Source organism: Grampus griseus (assembly GCF_964374135.1).
Source record: "Grampus griseus genome assembly, chromosome: 15".
In the NCBI taxonomy this organism is placed as follows: domain Eukaryota; kingdom Metazoa; phylum Chordata; class Mammalia; order Artiodactyla; family Delphinidae; genus Grampus; species Grampus griseus.
The window spans coordinates 58,414,851-58,439,454 of record NC_139009.1 but is presented as its reverse complement, the minus strand read 5'-3'; the positions used below and the strand labels follow the sequence as shown (position 1 = coordinate 58,439,454).

The 24,604-nt window shown below is 43.3% G+C and overlaps 1 protein-coding gene across 3 annotated transcripts in view; it reads right to left on the bottom strand.

Moving 5' to 3' along the window:
• Nucleotides 1–24,604, bottom strand: part of ANXA4 (annexin A4) — a 69,918-nt gene that overhangs the window by 28,949 nt on the left and 16,365 nt on the right. The window contains exons 1-4 of one of the 3 annotated variants that reach the window (XM_082672587.1): nt 17,626–17,662; nt 13,270–13,322; nt 6,460–6,547; nt 1,777–1,871 (exon numbers count right to left, since the gene is read on the bottom strand). In XM_082672587.1, the coding sequence (XP_082528713.1) occupies nt 1,777–1,871; nt 6,460–6,547; nt 13,270–13,272 (186 nt within the window). In that variant the 5' untranslated portion in view covers nt 13,273–13,322; nt 17,626–17,662. Of the gene's footprint in view, nt 1–1,776; nt 1,872–6,459; nt 6,548–13,269; nt 13,323–13,546; nt 13,689–17,625; nt 17,663–24,604 lie in introns of those variants that run through there. The other 2 variants (XM_082672586.1, XM_082672585.1) reach the window with 2 other exon arrangements.

Genomic DNA, 24,604 nt, shown 5'->3' with positions numbered 1-24,604 from the left:
GCACACTACTTTGTGTGTGCCCTCCAAGAGTTGAGACTCTGTTTCCCCCAGTCCTGCTGAAGTCCTGCAATCAATTCCCACTAGGCTTCAAAGTCTGATTCTCTAGGAATTCCTCCTCCCGTTGCCGGACCCCCAGGTTGGGAAGCGTGACGTGGGGCTCAGAACCTTCACTCCAGTGGGTGGACTTCTGTGGTATAAGTGTTCTCCAGTCGGTGAGTCACCCCCAGCAGTTATGGGATTTGATTTTACTGTGATTGCGCCCCTCCTACCGTTTCATTGTGGCTTCTCCTTTGTCTTTGGATGTGGGGTATTTCTTTTGGTGAGTTCCAGTGTCTTCCTGTCGATGACTGTCCAGCAGCTAATTGTGATTCTGGTGTTCTCGCAAGAGGGAGTCCAAAGGACCAATTCCTAAAGACATTTAGTCACATTTCCTCCTAGAACAGGTCAGAGAATTTAAGAACCTGCTTAAGATCAACCGATAGGGAGTTGATTCGGTTTCAAGTTCCAATCTCAGATTCTCACAAACCTGAGTCTGCAACACTATATTTCAATCTATTGTGCATATTTTTATGTTACATCCACACGTATCAAATAGATGAATGAACAAATAAATTAGCGTTCAGTCACTCCATTAAGGTTGGTCATCTAAACAAACTGCTGTCAGATCAGCTTAGTTCTGAAGCTGAATAATCAACCCCAAATGTGTGGCAACACTTTGTCTCTAGCTCACACATCTCATGCATGTTCATTAAATTTCCTTGGGGATGGAGAAGAGCTTAAAATGCCCAGAAGGTACTCTGAGCAATCTGAGGGAGGAATCCCATTGGTGCCCAGCCAAGGTTTGCATATAGATGCTCCCGGGAAGAGCTGAGCCAGCCGTGCCCCACCCAGCAGCTTAATGCCTGCCTTTGAGAGGCAGCCCGTCTGACTAGCTTTTATAAAATTATCCAAGAATAGAAATACTTATCATGGAGTTAACAGCACTCTGAGACCTGGAAGCACTCATTGATAACATTACCTCAATAAAAAGATTCTCTAATCACACAGATGGGCTTCCAGTGATGTGGAAAGATTGGGTCAATGACCCTGGTAAGTAAGCTGTTGAAAACGAGACTGAGACAGGGTTGCTCAGGGGTGTGGAATTCAGAGAGGAAGGGGAAAACATGGTGAGTGAACCGCCTTTGAATGCATAAGCCACTAAAATACACACACACACACACACACACACACACAGAGCCCCATTCTAGAACTGGAGGGGGTGGCTCTCAATTAAGGATCATTCAAAGGAATGAATATATACTACAAAGGGGTTTATGTAGAAGAGTTGGATAGACCCTAAATCCTCGGAGAGCCTGTTTAGAACAAACTGGATTTAAACATTTTAGTCAGTTTGGAGGATCTTCATTAGCACGTGGCCTAAAGGAAAGGCCAAGGGAAGCAACACTGAAATCTGTGCCCTGCCCAGTACTCCAAAGGGTAGGGGGCTGAGTCCATTCCACAACCAAGTCCCTGAAAGGACTTGTGGGGGAAGAGACTAAACTTAGCCTTGAATTTTGTGAATCAAGAGCTCCCTGAAATCACTTCTGGCTATGGACAGTGGAGGAACTCTTGAACGTGTTGAAAGTGTTTTTTGTTTTTTCCAAGAACATCTTTACACAAGGCAAAGGATCCATCTTTTAAAAACCAAGGGCCACTACTTCAGGATTCAAGAAGGAAGGGGCCCCTGCTCCCTTACTGCTGACAGGTCCCTTGTCAAGCCAGAGAGCTGCTACCTACCCTGCCGATGGTGGTCTTGTAGGCCGTCCTGATTTCCTGGCGCTGGGCCGTGTTGCGATAGGCCAGGACGTTGATGATGGCATCTTCATCCGTGCCTGGTGAGGAGCGGAGACAGGGAGTGAGTGTGATTTGAGAGAGGAATGAGACAATGGGTTCCTCTGCGGACACTGGTGTAACCCAAACACACGCAGAGAGCTTTCTAAGAAAAGAAGTTCTTGTTCAGAGGGTTTGTCTATTTTGGTGGGAAAACAGACACTAGATTAGAGTCTCGGTCTCTCCTTTCATTAGCTATTTTTTTTTTAACATCTTTATTGGAGTATAGTTGCTTTACAATGGTGTGTTAGTTTCTGCTGTATAACAAAGTGAATCAGCTATACATATACATACATCCCCATATCCCCTCCCTCTTGAGCCTCCCTCCCACCCTCCCTATCCCACCCCTCTAGGTGGTCGCAAAGCACCGAGCTGATCTCCCTGTGCTGTGCAGCTGCTTCCCACTAGCTATCTATTTTACATTTGGTAGTGTATATATGTCCATGACACTCTCTCACTTCATCCCAGCTTACCCTTCCCCCTCCCCATGTCCTCAAGTCTATTCTCTATATGTGCGTCTTCATTTCTGTCCTGCCCCTAGGTTCTTCAGAACCTTTTTTTTTTTTTTAGATTCCATATATATGTGTTAGCATACGGTATTTGTTTTTCTCTTTCTGACTTACTTCACTCTGTATGACAGACTCTAGGTCCATCCACCTCACTACAAATAACCCAATTTCGTTTCTTTTTATGGCTGAGTAATATTCCATTGTATATATGTGCCACTAAATGAAAGAGTTAACTTCTCTGAGCATTAGTTTCCTTATCTATGAATGTGAGTGATCATTGTACTTTCCCTCTTTAGATCGCCCATATTTATCTTCCACGTTCTTGCCTTTCTCTCCTCACTTTTATCTCTTTATCATCTCCTCTGAGTTTCAAAACAGTTCAAACCTGTCTTTTAATTCATGATTTGGCACTTCACAGGGTTTAAATTGGCTGCTCATTGTATCCACTGCGTTTTAAGATCTGTATTTGTGTTTTTCTTTTCTAAGCTCTCTTTCCTGATCTCTGATCAGGAAACTTTTTATAACTGCCCATGAATTCCCATGATGCAATATCCTACCAAAACTTTCACTATGAGTTACAGTTTTTAAAAAAATATTTTTAAAAGATTATCTTTGCTCTTTTTAAAAAATTTATTTGGCTGTGTCGGGTCTTAGCTGCAGCATGCAGGATCTTTGTTGAGGCATGTGGGATCTACTGTTGTGGTGCGAGGGCTCTTCATTGTGGTGCATGGGCTTCTCTCTAGTTGTGGTGTGCGGGCTCTAGAGCGCATGGGCTCAGAAGTTGTGGCACGCGGGCTAATTTGTCCAGCAGTATGTGGGATCTTAGTTCCCCGACCAGGGATCGAACCCGCATCCCCTGAATTGGAAGGCAGATTCTTAACCACTGGACCATGAGGGAAGTCCCTGAATTACAAATTTAAAATATCTTAAATTTTGTTTGCCTGTTTCTTGCAGCAGCTTTTACAGGCGACTTTCACAGCTGGATGTTCATGTATGCTGGGTGAGTTTTCCATTTTCCCATATACTGTATGGGAAGATGTGATGAGTTATAGGGGAGTCTATTGAAATATTTCAGGAAGAAATAAAAAAATGTATAGATTTACGAGTTATTCTTTGCAAAATTAGAGATCTAGAAAAATGTGAGGTGTACGGAGGAAGCTATAGAGGTTTTTTTTGTTTTTTGGGGTATTTTTATTTATGGCTGCATTGGGTCTTTGTTGCTGTGTGCGGGCTTTCTCTAGTTGTGGCAAGCAGGGGCTACTCTTTGTTGCGGTGCACGGGCTTCTCACTGCAGTGGCTTCTCTTGTTACGGAGCATGGGCTCTAGGCGCACGGGCTTCAGCAGTTATGGCACGTGGGCTCGGTAGTTGTGGCTCGCCGGCTTAGTTGCTCTGCGGCATGTGGGATCTTCCCAGACCAGGGCTCAAACCCGTGTCCCCCACATTGGCAGGTGGACTCCCAGCCACTGCGCCATCAGGGAAGCCCGCTATAGAGTTTTAAGTTTACATAACTTAGTGACCTACTCTGTTCTCTCGGGGGGGGGAAAAAAAAGAAAGAGGGTAATAGATACAAGCATCCTTTTTCCAGGAGAACTCTCAGCTGGTGGGAGAAGGTTCATTGCCTTTTGCTTTTTTAACCAGTTTCTGTGAAAGGCACCACCACTCTTCCGGTCTGTCAGGCTTGAACCCTCAAAATAGCTTTGATTATTTTACCTGCTCTCTTCCTTCACATTCAGATTTCCTGTCAAGTCATGCAAACTCTAGCTCTAAGACCCTTTTTGTATCTGTCCCCTCTTTTTAATTCCTATGACAACCACTCCAGTTCAGGGTTTCTTCTTAGACAACTTAAAGTCTGCTAAGTAGTAGTCTCACTTCCTAATTGGTCTTTCCAACGTCTTGCCAGATTCATCTTCCTAAAACGACAAACTCTCACAGTGTCCCTCCCCTGCTCAGGATACACGATGGCTCCCCACCATTTGCTGGATTTACTATCTGCACTGCTGTCTGGCATTTGGGACTCTCCACCATACCCCATTCACTATTGTAAATATCCACATAAAAAGCTACAGGCAGCCAAATCCAGAGACTTAGCTCCTGAATTCCTGTACTTGACCCAACTACACTGCACTCCTTTCTCCTGACCTCCTTCATTACCAGTCTATGGGCTTAGGTCTCCCTAACCCCCTCCATCTAGCATCCTGATTCTGGCATTTGTTGTTTCCTGGACAATGCCTCTGGGTCATCCTCCCATGTCAGTAGCATCCTCAGGACCCGCCCCATGGTACCTGCCTTCCCAGAAGTCACCTAAAAAGTCAGCTCCTGCTTTGTAAGTACATCCTGCTGCAAGCCACGTATTTACATGGCCTGCAGCTAAGTGCCTCAGCTAAAATGCAAAACAGGGCAATGCTCACACTCATCCCATGCCTTTGCTCACACTGTTCCGTTCACCTGAAACCCATTCTCTCTTATCTATTTATTTACTTACTGAATAAATTTAACTCCTCTCCCAAGGCCCATCTCAATTTCTACATCCTCCAAGAAGTGTTGCCTGATGCTCTCAAATGACATGTGACCTCCCTGACTCCTAATGGGATCTTACTTGTGCCCCTCCCGTCGCTATCATATTATGAACCGATCATGTTTCTGCGCATGCCTTGGCTGCCTAGCATCCGTGGACGACTGAACCACAGGACTAGGTTTATAGTCCTTGTCTCCTCTAACCTTCACTGGCCCACACAGCGAGCACTGAAAATGGTTTGTTGTATCCAATGCCTCCTGACTCTGAGAATTCCGAATGCCATGTGGTCTACGTTCTGAATTATGGTGTTCTTGCTATCCACCAAAGAATTAGGATACCCCTGAAAAAAAGGGCGGGCCGAGTACCTTTTCCATTTTATTTATAAAAAGGGAAAATGATAGATTCAGGGTAATGTCCTGTTCAGAGGTGGGCGGCAGCACAGCGCAGTGGCTTGAGTTCCGGCTCTGGAGTCGGACTGCCTGGAATTGCCTAGAATCCTGACATGTACAACCCCAGACACCTCGGGCAAGTTAGCTCATCTCCCTAAACCTCAACTTTCTCATTAGTTAAACAAGCTGCTGTCAGAATTAACACATAATCTATGTAACACATTGTGCCTGACACACAGTAGAGCTTAATAAATGCTCATTATTATTGTTCCTGTTAGTAGCATTGGGGCTAAGGTGAATTCTTCTTGGATAGAAAAACTGGGAAATAATGCCTCATGGTCAAACGTTTTTATCCAAATCTTGAGGAGATTCTAAACGGCAGCTATGAAACAGAGAGCACTTCTCTGGCCAAATGTCCACTCAGGCAAGTTTGGAGGCAGGGTCTAAGTCAGCATGGCCTGCAGTGCCCGGGCATGGCTGTGCCCACCCAGTGGGAAGCCTTTGCCCACGGGAGCTACCAGAGGGTGGTGCATTGGAAGACAAGCCCTTCTGGTCACGTACGCACAGCCTTCTCACCTAAAATCCCACATGCTACACGGGGGTACTGGCCTAGCTGTGCGTATTACAGCAGCAACAGGCGGGGGGCTGACTCAAGGGAAAGAACATGGACTTAGAGCTGGCAGGCTCTGCTGAGTGTGACTCATGACTCAGTTCCACTTACTCTGTGCCTTCCTATGTTACTTCTCTGAGTCTCAGTTTCACATCTGTAAAATGGGGTGAAAATAACAATAGGACCAGCTGCTTTCACTACATCACAGGATTGTCGCACGTATTCGTTCAGATAATGTTTGTCAAAGTGCTTTGTAAACCTTCTGGCACGACATGCATACGTGGGTTAACTGGAAAACAAATACATTTCTCAAATCTGATATATAGATTCATAATACCGGAATGTAAAACAGATTTAAATTATCAGGGAGGTCCAGAATGAGTTCATAACATTTAAAATTCTTAGTAAAAAACCCTCCCGTCTAGTTTGCCTTGAAAAGTCAACTTGTTCCCATTGTGTTTTCTTAGCCTGAGACGTACTCACAGTTGCCTGTGGACACAACACCCTCTGGGTGACTCTGTCATGCACAGCACATGAGGGGTGTTTACCTCCAGTGGGACACTTACCGAGACCTTTCATGGCCTTCCTCAGGGTCTGGGCATCTTCAGTGGCACTGAAGCCTGAAGCAGCTTTGACGGTGCCTCCCTTGGCTGCCTGAGTGCACAGAGAAAGATGGTGACTGAGAGGCACTTCTCACCAGCATGGCGCCATCTCACACAGCAAGTTTGCTGAGCACCCACCATGGGCCAGACACTCTTCCAGGTGCTGGGACACGGCAGTGACTGTGGGAGATGAGGCTCTTGCTCCCCTGGAGCTGATGTTCAAGTTCAGCAGGAAGCAGACAGTAAACGAGCCAACAAACAAATATTCCACCAGGCGGCCGGTGGTGAGAAGGGCTACAGGGCAGACAGGGAGGTCCTGGAGGGGCTGCTCTGAGGAGTGACATTCAGGCTGAGGTCTGAGTGACAGAAAACAGCTGACTGTGCAAAGATCAGGGGAAAGTGTTACAGGTAGAGGAAACAGCTGAGACAAAGGCACTGAGGCTGGAGCTGCCTTCTGGGGGAGGAGTGGGACAGAGGCCAGTGTGGCTTGAGTTGGTGGGCAAGCTGGGGAGTGGTAAGATAAGTTACACCGTTACCTACAAAGTAATCTTGTCTCCCCTGAAAGGGGAAAATCAAACCTGAATTCAGTCAAGCCTCTAAGGCCAAATACCAATTTATGGTAAATAGGAGAAAGAGGAAAGAGGAAAATGTTAACCCACCCCACAGGGCTGTAATCAGCACAATCCAGACTGTGAGAAACACTACTTGATGGACGATCTAGTTTCTTCAACAAATAAACTGCAAGGAGAATTAGAAAAGAGAGAGATGGAGGGACTTCCCTGGTGGCGCAGTGGTTAAGAATCCGCCTGTCAATGCAGGGGACACGGGTTCGAGTCCTGGTCCAGGAAGATCCTACATGCCGCGGAGCAACTCAGCCCGTGTGCCACAACTACTGAGCCTGCGCTCTGGGGCCCACGAGCCACAACTACTGAGCGCACGTGCCACAACTACTGAAGCCCATGCGCCTAGAGCCCGTGCTCTGCAACAAGAGAAGCCACTGCTATGAGAAGCCCGCGCACCGCAACGAAGAGTAGCCCCCGCTCGCTGCAACTAGAGAAAGCCCGCGCGCAGCAATGAAGACCCAATGCAGCCAAAAATAAATAAATTAAATTAAATAATTTCTTTTAAAAAAAAGAGAAAGAGAGAGATGGAGGGGAAATATAGCTTAAAAGAGATTAAAAATGCACATCAATAATCATAATGGGTGAACTTATTGGGATCCTGAATCAAACACTAAAAAAAAATGACATTTATGAGACAGCTGGACATTGAACACTGACTTGATATTCGATGCCATTAAGCAACTAGTGTTAACGGTTTTAGGTATGATAATGGTATGGTGGTTATATTTTATTTTTTTAAGAGTTTGAATCTTATACACACTGAAAGAATTTATAGATGAGAGGATAAGATGTCTAGAATTTGCTTCAAAATAACGGGTTGGGGGAAGTAAGTGGAGGTAAAGAAGAAACAAGGCTGACCATGAGTTAATAATTACTGAGTTATTATTATGTAATATAATAGTTACTGACCATGAGTTAATAATAATTATAAGTACAAAGGGGTTCTTTTTAATATTTGGTCTACTTTTGTATGTGTTCACCTTTTTCCATAATAAAAACTTTAAAAATGAAAAAGAAAGAAAATCAGAGAGGTTTCAAGGGCAGAACAAGAACCTTCACAAGCCAGTGAGGAGTTTCTGTTTTATTCTAAATGCAGTAGGAGGCACTGGCAGGTTTTCAGCAAAGGGATGGACGAGATGATCTGATTTACATGTTAAAAAGATCACTTGGGCTGCTGTAGGGAGATACAGAGACTAGTTGAGAATCTGGGCCATGATCCAGGGATATGATGGTAGACGAGGGTGAAACAGTAAAAATGGAAAGAGACAGACAGACTCAGCACATGTTTTGGAGCAAAGGCGGCAGAACTTGCCAATGGACTGATGTGGGAGGTGAGGAAAGAAAAGAAGCAAGTGTAACTCTAAATCTTTTTCCCTGAGCAGCCAAGCAGAGAGTGGCATCCTCTACCCAGATGGGGAATGCTGGAGGACTACCAGATTTGGGATGGCAGTGGGGAGTGGGATTTAGAAGTCCTATTTTCAAAATGTTAAGTTTGGGATGTCCATTAAACATCCAAGTGGAGTTGTCAAAAGGATGGTTGGTTATACAACGTAAATCTAGAGGGCAAGTCTAGAGTAATAAATTCAGGACACATCAGCGTTTGGATGGTATTGGACAAAATGACCTAGGGAGAAAGTGAAGAACAGGGGTCCTAGGACAAGCCTGGGCCTCTCCAGCAGAGAAGGACCGGAATGGATAACCAAGAAGGACTGGTCCTTGATGTATAAAGAAAACCAGGACTGTGTGTTGTCCAGAGGCTGAGGAAGGAGGAAGATGTCAGTGCCTGCTAAGGTAGGTGTGAGTAGAGGACACAGAAGGGATGGTCAGATTGGGCAACACGGAAGGTCCTGGTGATCCTGACAAAGGCTTCTGCAGTGGAATGGAGGGGACAGAAGCCTGACCAAGTGGCAGAGGGAAAGATGGGAAGTCACGAGGAGGAGACGGCAGTCTAGACACTGGAGATGAGGATTAGCATCACCAGAAACGACCAGCATGCCTTAAAGTGAGAAATACTCTGATGCATACAAGGGACAAAAAGTTAGTGAATCTGGGCTTCCCTGGTGGCGCAGTGGCTGAGAGTCCGCCTGCCGATGCAGGGGACACGGGTTCGTGCCCCGGTCCGGGAAGATCCCACATTCCGCAGAGCGGCTGGGCCCGTGAGCCATGGCCGCTGAGCCTGCGCGTCCGGAGCCTGTGCTCTGCAGCGGGAGAGACCACAACAGTGAGAGGCCCGTGTAACACAAAAAAGCAAAAAACCAAACCAAACAAACAAAAAAAAAGTTAGTGAATCAGACCCTCTGCATATACAGACTACAAATTAAAAACATCAACAAGTAAAACATGGGTTAGTAACCAGTAGGTACCATTCAGTTGACTTATGATTTAGAGATAATGTACTGATTAAGATCGAGGTGCCCTGAGTATTTCTAATTATTTACTGATTTATTAATGTTATTTATGTACGTGAGGCAGCAAAGAGAAACATAATTCAATACAAAAGATAAATAAATAGATGAAGAAGTTCAGTGACAGGCCACAAAGCATAGAAAATTACAGTAAAGAAGGGGGTAGAAAGGAAACGGAAACAGAGACCTTAAAGGCCTGTGTAATTATTCGACATGAGCCACAGATTTCTCTGTCTAGAAGCCAAACAAGAGGAAACTGTAATCAATAATGAGATTCACAGTGTCCATAAAAGGCAAAGAGATCAATTGCACCGAATTGCATCCCCAAAGAAAGATATGTTGAAGTCCTAACCCCCAGTACCTCAGAATGTGCCCTTGTTTGGAAATACTGTCATTACAATGAATTAATTAATTGTAATTAATTAAAGCAAGATGAGGAAGCCGCTAATTCAACATGACTGGTGTCCTTAGAAAACAGCACGTGAAGACAAAGACACTCAGGGAGAACACCACATGATAATGTGTTGTTGACTCCAATGTCTGCCAAAAAATGCCTAAGATTGCTAGCAAACCACCAGAAGCTAGAAAGAGACAAGGAAGAATTCCCCTACGGATTTCAGAGGGACCATGGCCCTGCCAACATCTTGATTTTGGATTTCTAGCCTCCAGAAATACAAGACAACATATTTCTGTTATTTTAAACCACCCAGTTTGCGGTGCTTTGTTACGGCAGCCTCAGGAAATTCATGCAGGCATTCTACTTGTTTTCTTCTACTGTATATCTGTAGTAATAAGCAAGCTGTGATTTGCTGTCAGAATTTCAAATGGCCTAGCTCAGCCCTTGACCCCTCCAAGACAGCTGTCTGAGTCAAATGTCTCCCAATGTTCTTCTGGAACTCCAGTGTTGAAAAAATTTTGGATGGTACTTAAACACTGCATTTGACTTTTAAAGCAAATTGCATTGCTGAGGGACACTAGTATGGGATTAAAATTAATATCTAACAAGATGAATCGATAGAGAAATGTGCAAAGATAATACAGCTTATCTATCAGCATCTTTTTTCCAGAACAAGATAAGCCCGGAAAATTGGTTCCTGTTAGCTCTAAAGTATCCATATCGACTAAATTCCAGGGAATAATGTATCATTATCTGTTCCAGGAAGGCAGGGGATTCCACCCCAGGAAGGCTTCTTGTGGCAGCAGGCAAAGGAAACAGGCAGAGGATGTAGGGAAGAATGATGAAAACAAATAGCTAGAAATCAGTGATACATCACAATCAATGAAATGTCATTCAGTTATTAAAATAATAAATAATGATGAAGATAAATGTCAAAAGATGGGAATACGATACGATGAAATATTTAGCAATGAAAAGGAACAGAGGAACAAACTGCTGATACAGCATCAGGGATGGATTGCAAAAAATATAATGCTGACAATAAAAGAGCACACGCTCTATGATTCCATTTATAGGATGTTCTCGAACAGGCAAAACTAATCTATGGTGAAAACAATCAGAACAATCGTTCCATTTCTGGAGAGGAGTGGAGAGCAGGGCGGGGACTGATCTGGAAGGGGCATAGAGGAACTTCCTGGAGCGATGAAATGTTCTATCTTGATAAGAGGGGTAGGTCACACGATACATACCTTTGTCAAAACTCATCTACCAGTAACCTTAAGAGCTGTGCATTTCATTGTATGTAAATCATACCTCTAAAACTTTTTGGTAAATATTTGAATACAATGGCTTTTAAAACATATTTTCCTTTTAGAAATGTGTCATATGGTCATTGTAGAGATTTGGAAAAAAAAATTTTTTTTTAAGAATTAAGAAGAAAATCTCGGGGGTAGGGGGAGGGATAAATTAGGGGACTGGGCTTAACATATACAAACTACTATGTATAAAATAGATAACCAACAAGGACCTAATGTATAGCACAGGGAACTATACTCAATATTATGTAATAACCTATAAGGGAAAAGAACCTGAAAAAGAATATATACATAATATATATATAACTGAATTGCTATGCTGTACACCTGAAATTTACATATGGTAAATCAGCTATACTTCAATAAAATAATTTTAAATAATTAAGAAGAAAAATACAACACCCATAACTCCACCATCGAGAGTAAATAATTTTAATATGCTATAAGATGTAAAATAAACGTGTTAGCATAGCAAAGACTAGAGTGAATACATTAACTGTTCTTTACGTTCTTATTACTACTATTTCAAAACCACTGTCATACAAGTAGGGTCTAAAATAAAGTGATGAAAAATAATTGGGAATTACAACATTGTGATTATATTGTATGGTTTTCCTTTCCTTTAAAGAAGCCCTTTATCTGTCCAATAAATAACAGTCATAATGGAAAAACAGGTGCTAGGAGGAAAGATGAGAGCAACTGAGGTAATTTTCCTCAGTGGAAAGCTCACTAAAGGGTCACTTGGTTACTGTCTTCACATGTAGAAAGGCTGCGAGCTTGTTCAGAACAGGAAGAGTGTCCCATTAATTATGGGTCCCCAGGGCCAAAAACCATGCACAAAGTAGGGGCACTGTAAACATCTCTGAATAAATGTTGTACATGTCCAGGGAGAACCCATCAAGAACAAATGGATTTTAAAGGACAGCATAAGAGATTTGGTGCAGACACGAGTAAGCCCTTGACTGTCAGAGATGATGAAGAAAATTCTAGAATGTCTACTGTTAAAAAAAGATGTTAAGAGGGCTTGCCTGGTGGCGCAGTGGTTGAGAGTCCGCCTGCCGATGCAGGGGACGTGGGTTCGTGCCCCGGTCCGGCAGGATCCCACATGCCGCGGAGCGGCTGGGCCCAGGAGCCATGGCCGCTGAGCCTGCGCGTCCCGAGCCTGTGCTCCGCGACGGGAGAGGCCACGGCAGTGAGAGGCCCGCGTACCGCAAAAAATATGATATAATAAAATAAATTAATTAAAAAAAAAAGATGTTAAGAGTATATTACTCTTTGTTCAGGATAGTTTACACATCCATCTTCCTAAAGGGAAGTGTGTAGAGTTGGCGGAATGTCTAGTTCCTCTCCAAGTATGAGATTCTACTTCTATTATTTCTTCCTAGAAGACCAGGGATCAAGCATCACCTGCCTATTGAGAAACTTTATTTGGGCAGGAGAAGGAGAGCAGGTGGCCAGCCTCAGGTACAGCCACGTTTGTAGCTGAAAGGCTCAGCTTCCACAGCAGCAGTGAGCTTTATGGAACTCTCAAAGGGATCCAATTCCCTGCCTGTCCCTGAGATCAGGTAACCAAGCTCTGAGGAGTCCAGTCACAGCCAACAGCGGGAGGCAGATGACAAGTGTTTCTTAGCTGATGAGCCTGAAATGATGGGGTTACACAAAGTGTGGACAGCGGTCATCTCCTAGTGGAGGAAGCTGCGGGATTTTGAGTTTTTCCTTTTTATTTGCCTACAATTTCTAAAATGAACATGTAGTGTTTCTGCAGAGAGAAAACTATAACTTGTTTCTGTATCTCAGGATGTTAGAAGGATTCAAAGGAGTCCCTCTTTGAATTAATTTTCAGGGTCAGGTTACTCACCACCCCTGAAAGAAGTTAAAATGGTGTTTTCGAAAAAAGAAACTGCCTTTCCATTTCCTCGTCCCTCTCCTCTGATGAGCAAACAACCCTTTGTATAAGGCAACAGTCCCTGAGTACACATCCTGTACCTGTCTGCAGCTGGCACCAGGGAGGGTGAGGCACGTCTCCAACTTACCATGACTTTTACTATGTCAGGATCAGAGTTCAGTCAGCCAAGCAGAAGTTTCTCTGTGATAAAAGCAGAAGGGACATTACTGTGATAAGAGAAGTGTCATTAAAATCATTAATCAGGATGACGTACAATTTGCACAAAGTTAAGGCACAGGGAAATAACACCCAATTTCATCAAAAGGCCAGCTACTGATTAGCCAAAGAGACAAGGGCCAGGCTAATCATTAGAGAGAAACTGTGCTAAGGGGCGAGTTAATTACGCCAACAAAATACTGTCCTACCTGCTCTTCTGTTTGGAGATAACACATTACAGAAATGATTCCTCTTGCTTAGTTAGGGTGAGGTACATTGCTTGTACTCAAGCCAAACCTAGATTCTGAACTGGAAGCTCTAGTGGATCAGAAGAGGTGCCTCTCGGAGAGAAAAGAGAATCCGACTGCAACAGGGAAAGCACTGCACTCCAGCCTTTACCCTAAATGAGGGAGTGTGTGTGTGTGCGCACGCGCATTTGTGTATAATGACAGGCCACTGGCCCAACCAACATTAGACTTTTCATTTCCCAATGACCACTTTCACTGCCACCATCTCAGGACTTAAAGGTGCTTCCTCCCTTTAAGCTGCAGCCTTACACGCTCAGCTTGGCCCTTAGTTCTCTTCAACACCCCCTCCTTCAGCAAGAAGCCGGGAGCCATCACTCATTTATTCAGTCGTTTAGAATGCAAGAAATGTCTTTATTGAAGGCAGGCCTCTGAGGAGCAGGCCAACTGGCTTCCTGTTTCCACATCCAGGTCTTATGGAAAAGGTTCCTTTCCTGAGCATTTAGTTAGATGCTTGATACTCAAAGAATCATCCCAGAACCAGAAGCATGGGCATCACGTGGGAGCTTCTTAAAAGTGCAGAATCCCAGGGCTTCCCTGATGGCGCAGTGGTTGAGAATCTGCCTGCTAATGCAGGGGACACAGGTCCGAGCCCTGGTCTGGGAGGATCCCACATGCCGCGGAGCAACTAGGCTCGTGAGCCACAACTACTGAGCCTGCGCGTCTGGAGCCTGTGCTCCGCAACGAGAGAGGCCGTGATAGCGAGAGGCCCGCGCACCGCGATGAAGAGTGGCCCCCGCTCGCCGCAACTAGAGAAAGTCCTGAGAAAGTCCTCGCACAGAAACGAAGACCCAACACAGCCAAAAATAAATAAATAAAAAAGGTTTAAAAAATAAATTCAAAAAATTTTTACAAAGTGCAGAATCCCAGGCCGCCACTCCAGACCTACTGCCAAAATATGCGTTTTAACAAGATTCCCTGAATATCTGTCCACACAGTGGTTTGAAAAGCACTGGCCTAGATAACCCTGCCAGGCAGCCCTTTTCAATCATTCTCCCAGAATAACGACATCCTTCTTGCCCCACTTTATCACCAACTGAGTTATGTTTGGCCACGTTCATTCTTCATCTTCCACTTTCTGAGGCTTAGCTCATTCTTCCTTGTTTCCCATCACTCGCTACAGACTTATCTCCTATGACCTAGGGGTCAATCCCTTCCTACGGGGAATGTCCACTGGCTCTGGGGCACAGCCGGAGCAAAGGTGCAGAGGTGGGAATGAGCAGTGGCTTCAGGGACAAGAAGGTGACGAGGCTGCTGGAGCAGAGGGCTCCTTACAGGGAAGGCTCAGAGATACGGGTGGAAAAGCAGGTGGGGAACTGATTACCAAGGGCCCTGTACGTGCACCTGAGGAGTCTGACTTACACTGTAGGAACGGGAAAACAGTGAAAAGGTTTGGGTTTTGCAGAGAAATGATGTAAGACAAAATATACGTCAGCAAGTTACTATACTAGAGGGTAGACTAGAGTCAGAGACAAGGGGTCAGGAAGGCTCGAGGTATTAGTACAGGAACAAAGATCTGCACTAAAACAGAGGCAAAGATCTGGGTAGGATGTGGCCCCTGGAATAGGATATACACATGAGATATTTGGAAGGAAGACTTTATTGGATTCAGTGGCTCCTAAACTATATGGATTTATTCATTCAATCACTAAATATTCATAACACACCTCTATATCCCAGACACTGTTCTAGTTGATAGAGATAATACAGTGAATAAGACAAAGAACCTGCCTTCATGGAGCTTACAATGTACCAGGAAAGACAGACAACAAACAAACAAATGAATACGTAAGACAATTTCAGATACCAGTAAGATGAAGATATAACAGGATAATGGTATAGAAGAGGGATTGGCAAACTTCAGCTCAGGGGCCAAATTCTATTTTTCTACAGTCTACAAGCTAAGAATGGTTTTTTACATTTTCAACAGTTGATCAAAAATCAAAAGAATAATATTTGATGACACATTAACATTATATAAAATTCAAATTTCAGTGGTGGCTTGAGCAAAGCTTTCTGGAAATAGAGAGTCATTATTCAATGAGCTAGAAATGTTTTACTAAAGGAAAAAACTGTATCACACTTGAACGCAGGGTGCTTTTAGCCAGACAATTTATTTTAAAACTTGGACAGCACACAGCATAAGTCCATTTATATAAAGACAGCTGTTGTATATTTATTATTTACTAGTACCAACTGAGTTTCTAAATAGATTTTAGAAATGAATGCAGTAAAAGGCATCCTTTGATTCTTTCATTAGATGTCAGGTAATACGTGTAAAGTGAACCCACACACATGCTTACTAGCACAGTATCTGGCACCTCAATAACTCTTGGCAAGAATGGGGGAAGGAATCGAACACCCCCCTCTCCCAATAGAGGACTGCTGTAGGCCTCTTCTTAATTGCGCAGAATAATCAGCCTCCAGAGGACGAAAGGCCCTTCTACCTGAAACTCCATCCCTAAAAGGCCACCCGCACGTCCGCAGGCCTGCAGAGCCAAGGATTCTTTATAGGAATCCTCTTCTGCCTCAACCTCCTTGATTCATTTGCTCTTTCTCTCGGAAGGCCAGCCTACAGTCACATAAACTGACCAGTGTGATCGAGTTCACAACGACTCAGACTTTGTATTGGGGTTGTACAAGCTCCTTTGTGGCTCACAAGGGGGCAAATAATTAGCAACTTGCCTCAGTCTTTACATCTGTGAAATGCAGACACACTCAGTCTTGGGTGTCGCTCAAATGACCTTAAAAGCATCAGGACACTTCAAGATGGAAAGATGAAGGCTGAAGGGACCATATGTTTGCGATGCCTTTTAAAAAAAAAACTATGGGTTATGCAGTGGGTGGGAAACTGCATCTTCTTTATAATATGGGAACTCCTCACCTAGGGCTCAGGACAGGATTCCTGAAGATTTTAGGACATAGTTTTAGAGCAACTGAAAGAAAGCTGGGAACTAAATGTAAGAGACTTATCCCAATGGCAGTTACATAAGGGAATAATAAGTTATAAATAAGTTCAACCTATTTCAAGTAAGATTACATACACTTTCAGAAATAATTTATGATGAATTCATAAAGAAAAATTAGGTATGTCGAGAACACATCCCTACTGTTTTCCTCTAGTATGTCCAGAAGGATAATAATTACACTACCCTGCATTCTGCCCTATTGTATCACTGCCCGAAATTGGCAAGCCAGGTACTGACTCAAGCATAAAGTTTCTCCTGTCCTTACGGCAGACTGCAGGTATGTGAACAAGGCCCTGACTCCTGGTAATATTTCAGTAGGCCATATAGGCAGCAGTGTGGTGCATTCCTCCCCACTCACCCAGAATTTGGAAAGCAGGCAAATTAGACTCACTAGTGAAATCAGTAAATGATCATCAAAACAAAGATATGCAAACTCATCTCAAGGAGAAAGAATGGCTTCCGAGATGAAGCTAGCTTGCTGAAGGGTATTAAGACATATTTAAAGAAAAATTGTGTCCATCAACAATGCAAGCTCAACCCAAAACCATCAGAGAAGAGTACTTTGAAATATTTATCAAAACCCTGGCCTCAAGAAAGGGTGGCTTGGCCCCACGATCAATGGTTCAGGCGCCAGATATTTCCCCACTATGAAGATGAATTTTATCCATTTAAAACTCTTTGTTTTGATTCCTCGGGTGCCAAGCAACCTCTGGACTAGAGTTTGGCTTCCCATGTGGACCTGTCTACAAAGCACTGGAGTATGAGGATTTTTGTCTAAGTAACAGTTATATTTCTCAACATAAATAAATTAGCGTGTGCAAGCATATGTGTGATAAGCCTATAAATATGAACCCGTCCCTGAGAGATGAACCCCTTCCTGATGTGCTAACAAATACAATTTCTCTGGTACTGCTGGATGCGGCACCATGAGGAATTCACCCCAGTACCACATGCTCTCCTCGAGACCCCGACATAACTTGGCAGCCTCCATTCAGATTCATAACATTGACTCACATGCCAGGACAGGCAACCTCCACCTTCATCGTGAAGGGATCTGATGTCCTTGTGACACATTCTTACTGAATCCTTCTCCTCCCTGGAAGATCACGTGTGAGTGAGTCATTCACTATTTTTCTTTGGTACGTGGTTTCATTTTACATCCCACAGGATGACAAATTTAAACATTTAGTCTGTGGATCTGTGGAGTGCGAGTGGGCCCCACCCAGGCACTAAAGGTTTTTAAAACTGTCTATGAAATGGGAACATGAAAGTAACTCTTTTTCCTTGGAACTCAGATTCTTCTAAAGGTAAAGGATGGACTTCCCTGGTGGCACAGTGGGTAAGAAGACTCTGCGCTCCCAATGCAGGGGGTCTGGGTTTGATCCCTGGTCAGGGAACTAGATCTCACATGCATGCCGCAACTAAGAGTTCTCATGGCACAACTAAGGAGCACACGTGCCGCAACTAAGGAGCCTGCCTGCCACAACTAAGACCCGGTGCAACCAAATAAATAAATAAATAATAAAAACAAAGGAAATTTTGTTGCCGGGATGGCGTTTTCATTTTCAAACATTTAATCCAAGGCAAAGTGTGCAAGCTAAATGAATGGAAAGTTGGAAACTTATTTGTTAAGCAATTACAGGGAAGAATCTATTCCAACCCATCATCTGGCAAGTAACTTATTAACAGTCTTTTGTCCAAATTTTAGCCACTTATTCATAGCATTGTTGGAAACAGTAATAATAATTTCAATCCACAAATAATTAAAAAACACAGGTTTTACATATAATTTAAAACATCCCCACTCCTTCTCTACCATTCCTACATCATGCCAAAGTCTACTAAAGTTTTCTACTCTGATTCCTTTGTCCAAAAGGCAGGGAGAAGGAGGGAAGGAACATTTATTAAACACTCCTCTACATGATCTTAATCTACCCAGTAACCTTTGGAATCATGATATTATCTCCACTTTACAAACCAACTGGGTGATATAATAATGAAAGCTGGCTATGGTGAGTTCTATATTGTATCAAGAGATAAGATTAGAAAAATAAAAAGAGCAATGAGGTGGCTTTAATGATTGCTGGAGAGCTGGTTGGGCCCTGCACTCTTAGTTCAATGCTTGCTTTGCTACATGTCCTTTCTACTTCACATAATATCTCAGTGTCCCCTCCCCAGGCACAAGCTTCAAGCAGGGCACAAATCAACGCATATTCTAATAAATTTTATAAGTGTTTCTCTGGGTACTGCATTCAGCTTCCATAATATAAGGCTTCAAATTTTCCTAAGTAATTTTCTTTCATTATCTGAGTGACTCCAAATGCTACCCGTGGACTGGAGATCTTTGGAATTCTGGTTGGCTGTTTTTTTTGTTGGTGGTGGTGTTTTTAAATTATTCTGCCTTTTAACTGCAGACAAACTTCCCCTTGTCCTCTCAGGCTAGTGACCGTAGAAACAAGAAGCTGATGCACTGGTAACACCAATTATTGCTCTCAATCATGGAACTGATAGGATAGTTTCACTGATGTTTCACGCTCATTCATTCAACAAATATGATCTGAATGCCTGCCCCAAGCTAGGTACCATGCTAGGTGCTAAAAGGCACACCTTCATCACCCCATCTATTCCCTTCATACAGAAAATTATCCCCTGTGCCTTGTCTGTTCAAGAGTAGTCTATGAGTAAAAAAAATCCTGCAGGTGGTTGGCGAGAACTCTGCTGAACTTCCTTCCCATTGCAAGGACTCTACAACCTTTCTGAAGGCTCATCTCCTAGCCTTTAATCTCCTCCTTCTGGTCCTGGGGCTCACTCCACCGTGCGACAACCTCTGCCACTGCTCAGCATCAGGAATACTAGCCTTGTATTCCTTGTCATGTGTGCTGGAGCTGGAGGGACTTTATTTTTTTTTATTTTTTATTTTTTTTGGGGGGGGGGACTTTATTTTTAAATAAATATTTATTGACCATTTAGTTATACTGTGCGCCTGGGTCCTTTATCAATACCCTATCTTTTCGCCTTCTCATTGTACAGTGAACTGGGCATGATAACTTAAATTTTAGAAAAGTTAAGCATGATGCCCAAAGTCACTCATGTAGCGGGTGGTAGGAGCTGTTTTCAGTCACAGCCGTGACCCTAGAGACCTTTATACTATACCACGTTAAATGCAGGCATGTGTACACACGTGTACCATTATGCATTAGGGCAGGCGTAATGCTAGAAGCTTTTAGAGTAATAATGGAATCAAAACTTTAAATTGTCACTTCTTTTGCTGAGCTAAATACTTTCTTCTTCTTCATGTCTTTAACAAGCTGGATGCAAAACAAAACAACAACAAAAACATTCCTCTCCCAGACTTATCCATTGGAAACTAGACCACACTTTGGCTGGCAGACAGCTCCCAGTCAACAGTGTTGATTACAAGACTGTTGGCTATTTGAAGAGACCATATTTCTAACCCCACACGCCCCTGCCCTAGTTCAGCCGTCCAGCCTTTCCAGTGGGAGAACAAGGCAACATGGCTCTGTGACAGTGTCTCTTGGAGCTGACACGTGGCCAGAGTTGTGCCATTTCCAGCTGAGAGGGACATAAGGAGTCCATCCAGGCGCATTCTGTGCTTCTCCCCCCCATAACAGGGCCCAGAATCCTGTACTCAGTGCAGGGGTTCCAACCACAATATGAAAGTACCCCAAGTGCAGCCTGCTTCAGACTGACTGATGCATCACACCCTTGGGATAGTTTGAGTCCAGTGTCAAAGGTTTAAAATAATGGACCCATTTGGTTATGTTTATCCTAATGTCAGCAATATTTAGACTCTCCAGTGTACACGAGTAGGGAGAGAAAGAAGGGATGCTAGAAATAGCTCTTCCGGCTTATGCTACGAACCGAAAACAGCACGGGCTTTCATTCAAAGTCTAACATGGGTTTGGCGCAGCTCTGACATGTTTTCTCAAGCCCCAGATGCCAGTTTACTTACGCTATTAGAGGCAGTGCCCCTCCAGAATTAAATCACAACTATTCTTTTGATCTCCCAGAGTTGATTTTTCCCCCATTTCAGATCAAAACATCTAGCAAACCACAGGTGAGAGAGCAACCCAAGGCCATGATGTAAGTACACAAAGAAAGAGGGAGTAGAAATGGAGCGGAAATGCCTGCCCCAGAACGAGCTCATTTCCACCAGTGCTGGATTTTAAGGGTAGAGAAGGCTACAGAGAGCGCCCAGCCCACCCCTTCATGTAGACATGAGATAGCCCTGTCTACAGGTAAGTGGTGGGTTTGCCTCTGGGTCACATGCGTGGTAATCACGTGTTGGATTCATTCACTGACCCAAGGTCTGGCAGGTGCTGGCAGCATGGGTGGGACAGGTTCACACTAGTACAGGAGAATCCGTGCCGTCCTTATGATGGGAAACACCCATGGGAAGGTCCAAATCTGAGGGTGGTGCAGCCAACGCCACAGTCCAACTGGCGTTTATTTCTCACCCACATAGGAGAATATATTCTCCACCCTGAAGTAGGCAGAGATTTTTTAGATAGGACACAAAAAAGTACTAGCCATAAAAGCCAATATCGACAAGATTCATCAAACTAAAAAAGGTTTGCTCAATAAAAGACACTATTAAGAAAATTAACAGAAGAGCCATAGATTGGGGGAAAATATTCACTGCACATACATCTGACAAAGGACTTGAATCAAGAGTATATAAAGAACTAAAAATCATAACACAAGGATGAACAAGGCAATTTTTTAAATGGGCAAAAGGCTTGAACAGACACTTCACAAAAGATATATGAATGATCAGTAAGTATATGAAAACATGCTTGTTATTGGTTATGCAGAAAATACAAATTAAAACCACAATGAGATACCATTTCACATCCCCTAAAATGGTGAAAAAAAAAGGGGGGGCGGCTTCCCTGGTGGCGCGGTGGTTGGGAGTCCGCCTGCCGGTGCAGGGGACACGGGTTCATGCCCCGGTCCGGGAAGATCCCACATGCCGCGGAGCGGCTGGTCCCGTGAGCCATGGCCGCTGAGCCTGCGCGTCCGGAGCCTGTGCTCCGCAACGGGAGAGGCCACAGCAGTGGGAGGCCTGCGTACCGCAAAAAAAAAAAAAACGGAAAACAAAAACCGGACATCATTAAATGTTAGAGAAGATATAGAGCAACTGAAACTTTCCAACACTGTGAACTTGAGAGAACTATTCGTCAGTTTAAAATAAGGTTAAAGATGAATCTACCCTTTGACTCAGGATTCCATCTCTTATTTACCCAAGATAAGTGAAAACCCATATCCACAAAAACACTTGGGCAAGAGTGTTCACATAAGCCCTATTCACAACTGCTCCAAACTGGAGACAGCTCAATATTCAACAAATTGCAGAATATTCATGCAATGGAATACTATTCAGTAAACTACTGATATAGTGATAACATGGATGAATCTAAAATATTATTCTGAGTGAATGATGCCAAATAAAGTGTTTATATGAAATTTATATGAAATTCTAGAAAAAACAAAGCTAATGTATAATGCCAGAAAGCAAAAAATGGTTGCCTAGGGTCAGGGGTTGGCGGCTGGTGGTGAGGCGGAGGGGATATACCTGCCCAGGAGCATGAGGAAAGGAACTTTAGGGGGTGACTGAAATGTTCCTTATCTTGACTGGGGCAGTGGTACCCAGCTGTATACATTTGTCAAAACTCATTGAACTCACCTCACACCCATCAGGATGGCTACTACTAAAACAAAACAAAATGGGACTTCCCTGGCAGTCCAATGGTTAAGACTCTGAGCTTCCACTGCAGGGGGCACAGGTTCGATCCCTGTCAGGGAACTAAGATTCCACATGGTGCGGCCAAAAAACAGAAACAAAAACAAAAACAAAACAAAACAGAAAATAACAAGTGTCAGTGAAGATGTGGAGAAACCGGATCCCTTGTGTACTGCTGGCAGGAGTGTAAAATAGTACAGCCACTTTGGAAAACAGCATGGTGGTTCCTTGAAAAGTTAAAAATAGAGTAATTACTATGTGATCCAGCAATTCCACTTATGGGTATATGTATTCTAGGTATATACAATCTGGAGATATATATATATATGTATGTATGTATCTTTCAAAAACATTGAAAGCAGGGACTGAAAGAGATATTTGTATATCCATGTTCACAGTAGCACTATTCAAAATAGCCAAAAGATGGAAGCAACCCATGTGGCAGCTGACAGATGAATGGATAAACACAATGTGGTACATACACACAATGGAATACTATTCAGCCTTAAAAAGAAAGGAAATTTGACATGTGCCACAACATGGATGGACCTTGAGGACATTACGCTAAGTGAAATAAGCCAGACACATAAAGATCAATACTGTATGATTCCACTTATATTAGGTACTTAGTCAAACTCATAAAACAGAAGGTAGAATGGTAGTGCCAGGGGGTGAGAGAAAGGGAGGAAAAGGAGTTACAGTTTAGCAGGTACAGAGTTGCAGTTCCGCAAGATGAAAAGAGTGGTGGTGATAGTCGCAAAACAATGTAAATGTGTTGAACGCCACTAAGCTGAACCCCTAAAAATAGTTAGGATGGTGAATTCTACCTTACGTGTATTTTACCGCAATTTTTTTAAAATAATTTTTTTCCGATAAAAATTGAATTTTATTTTATTTTTTTATACAGCAGGTTCTTATTATCTATTTTATACATATTAGTGTATATAGGTCAATCCCCATCTCCCAATTCATCCCACCGCCGCCCCACCCCACTTTCCCCGCTCGGTGTCCATACGTTTATTCTCTGCGTCTGTGTCTCTATTTCTGTCCTGCAAACCGGTTCATCTGTACCACTTTTCTAGGTTCCACATATATGCATTAATATACGATATTTGTTTTTCTCTTTCTGTCTCACTTCACTCTGTATGACAGTCTCTAGATCCATCCACGTCTCTACAAATGACCCAATTTCGTCTGTTTTTATGGCTGAGTAATATTCCATTGTATATATGTACCACATCTTCTTTATCTTACGTGCATTTTACCACAATTTTTAAAAAATAATTTTTAAAAAAATAAAAAAAAACCTCCTTGAACTAAGCACTTAAGATCTGTGCATTTTTTTGTATGTAAATTACACTTCAATAAGATAATAAACATGTCTACAGCCAAAAGTATATGATTAAGATAACACACACCTATACAGCTTTGTAGGCTGACAGTGGCCTCTCAGGGGAAGCCTGCTGCTGTTCTCTTTCATTTAGCAATACCCACTCAAAGGCAAAGTCCAACTCAGTGGAATCCAAAAATCCATACAGCTTTTGCACAGCATCACGGGTAAAACCATGGCTCCTCAGGGATAACAACTATTCAAAGAGAAAAATCTGTTCAGCATAGTTAAGCTTTGCCCCAGGTTACACTGTTTTCCCGATCCATTTTCCGAGTTATTTTAGAATTAGAGGCCCTCAAGGTAATGTGAAAGGTCACTTGATTCCATGTTCCCCTTCAGAAATACCATAAGTAAACTATTCCAGGCAAGTAAGACTCTAAGACAGGAACCCCACTAGCTGTTCACCTAGGATGATCACAAAGCTACTGGTGCTGATCTCCAGTTCTTGTCTCTTCTATCACCAGAGCTTCTGTATGTCCATCTGCACCTGGGTTACCTGGACCCCTCCTTATGAATCACAAACAACAGGCCGCATATTTTGAGACCCAAATTTCAAGGTTGACCAGTACTCTTGATCTCCTGTCTTGTCTCAGCCATCATAAGTCTTAGGGGTAAACAAGGGGAGCGCCTCATCAGAAAAAAGAACCCTGAATCTAACATCTGGCCTTTCTCTTATAACCCTTCCCAGAGAAACTAAAATCCACTCCATCGCTCTTTACAAAATCCTTGTGATGCGGGAAGGGAGGAGACAGACCGGGCCGAATGAGAAACTATAGTACTGGAGGGGAGTGATCGGTAAAGAGGCGGTGAGAAAGTCTGACGTGGCCAGGCGTCCTCCT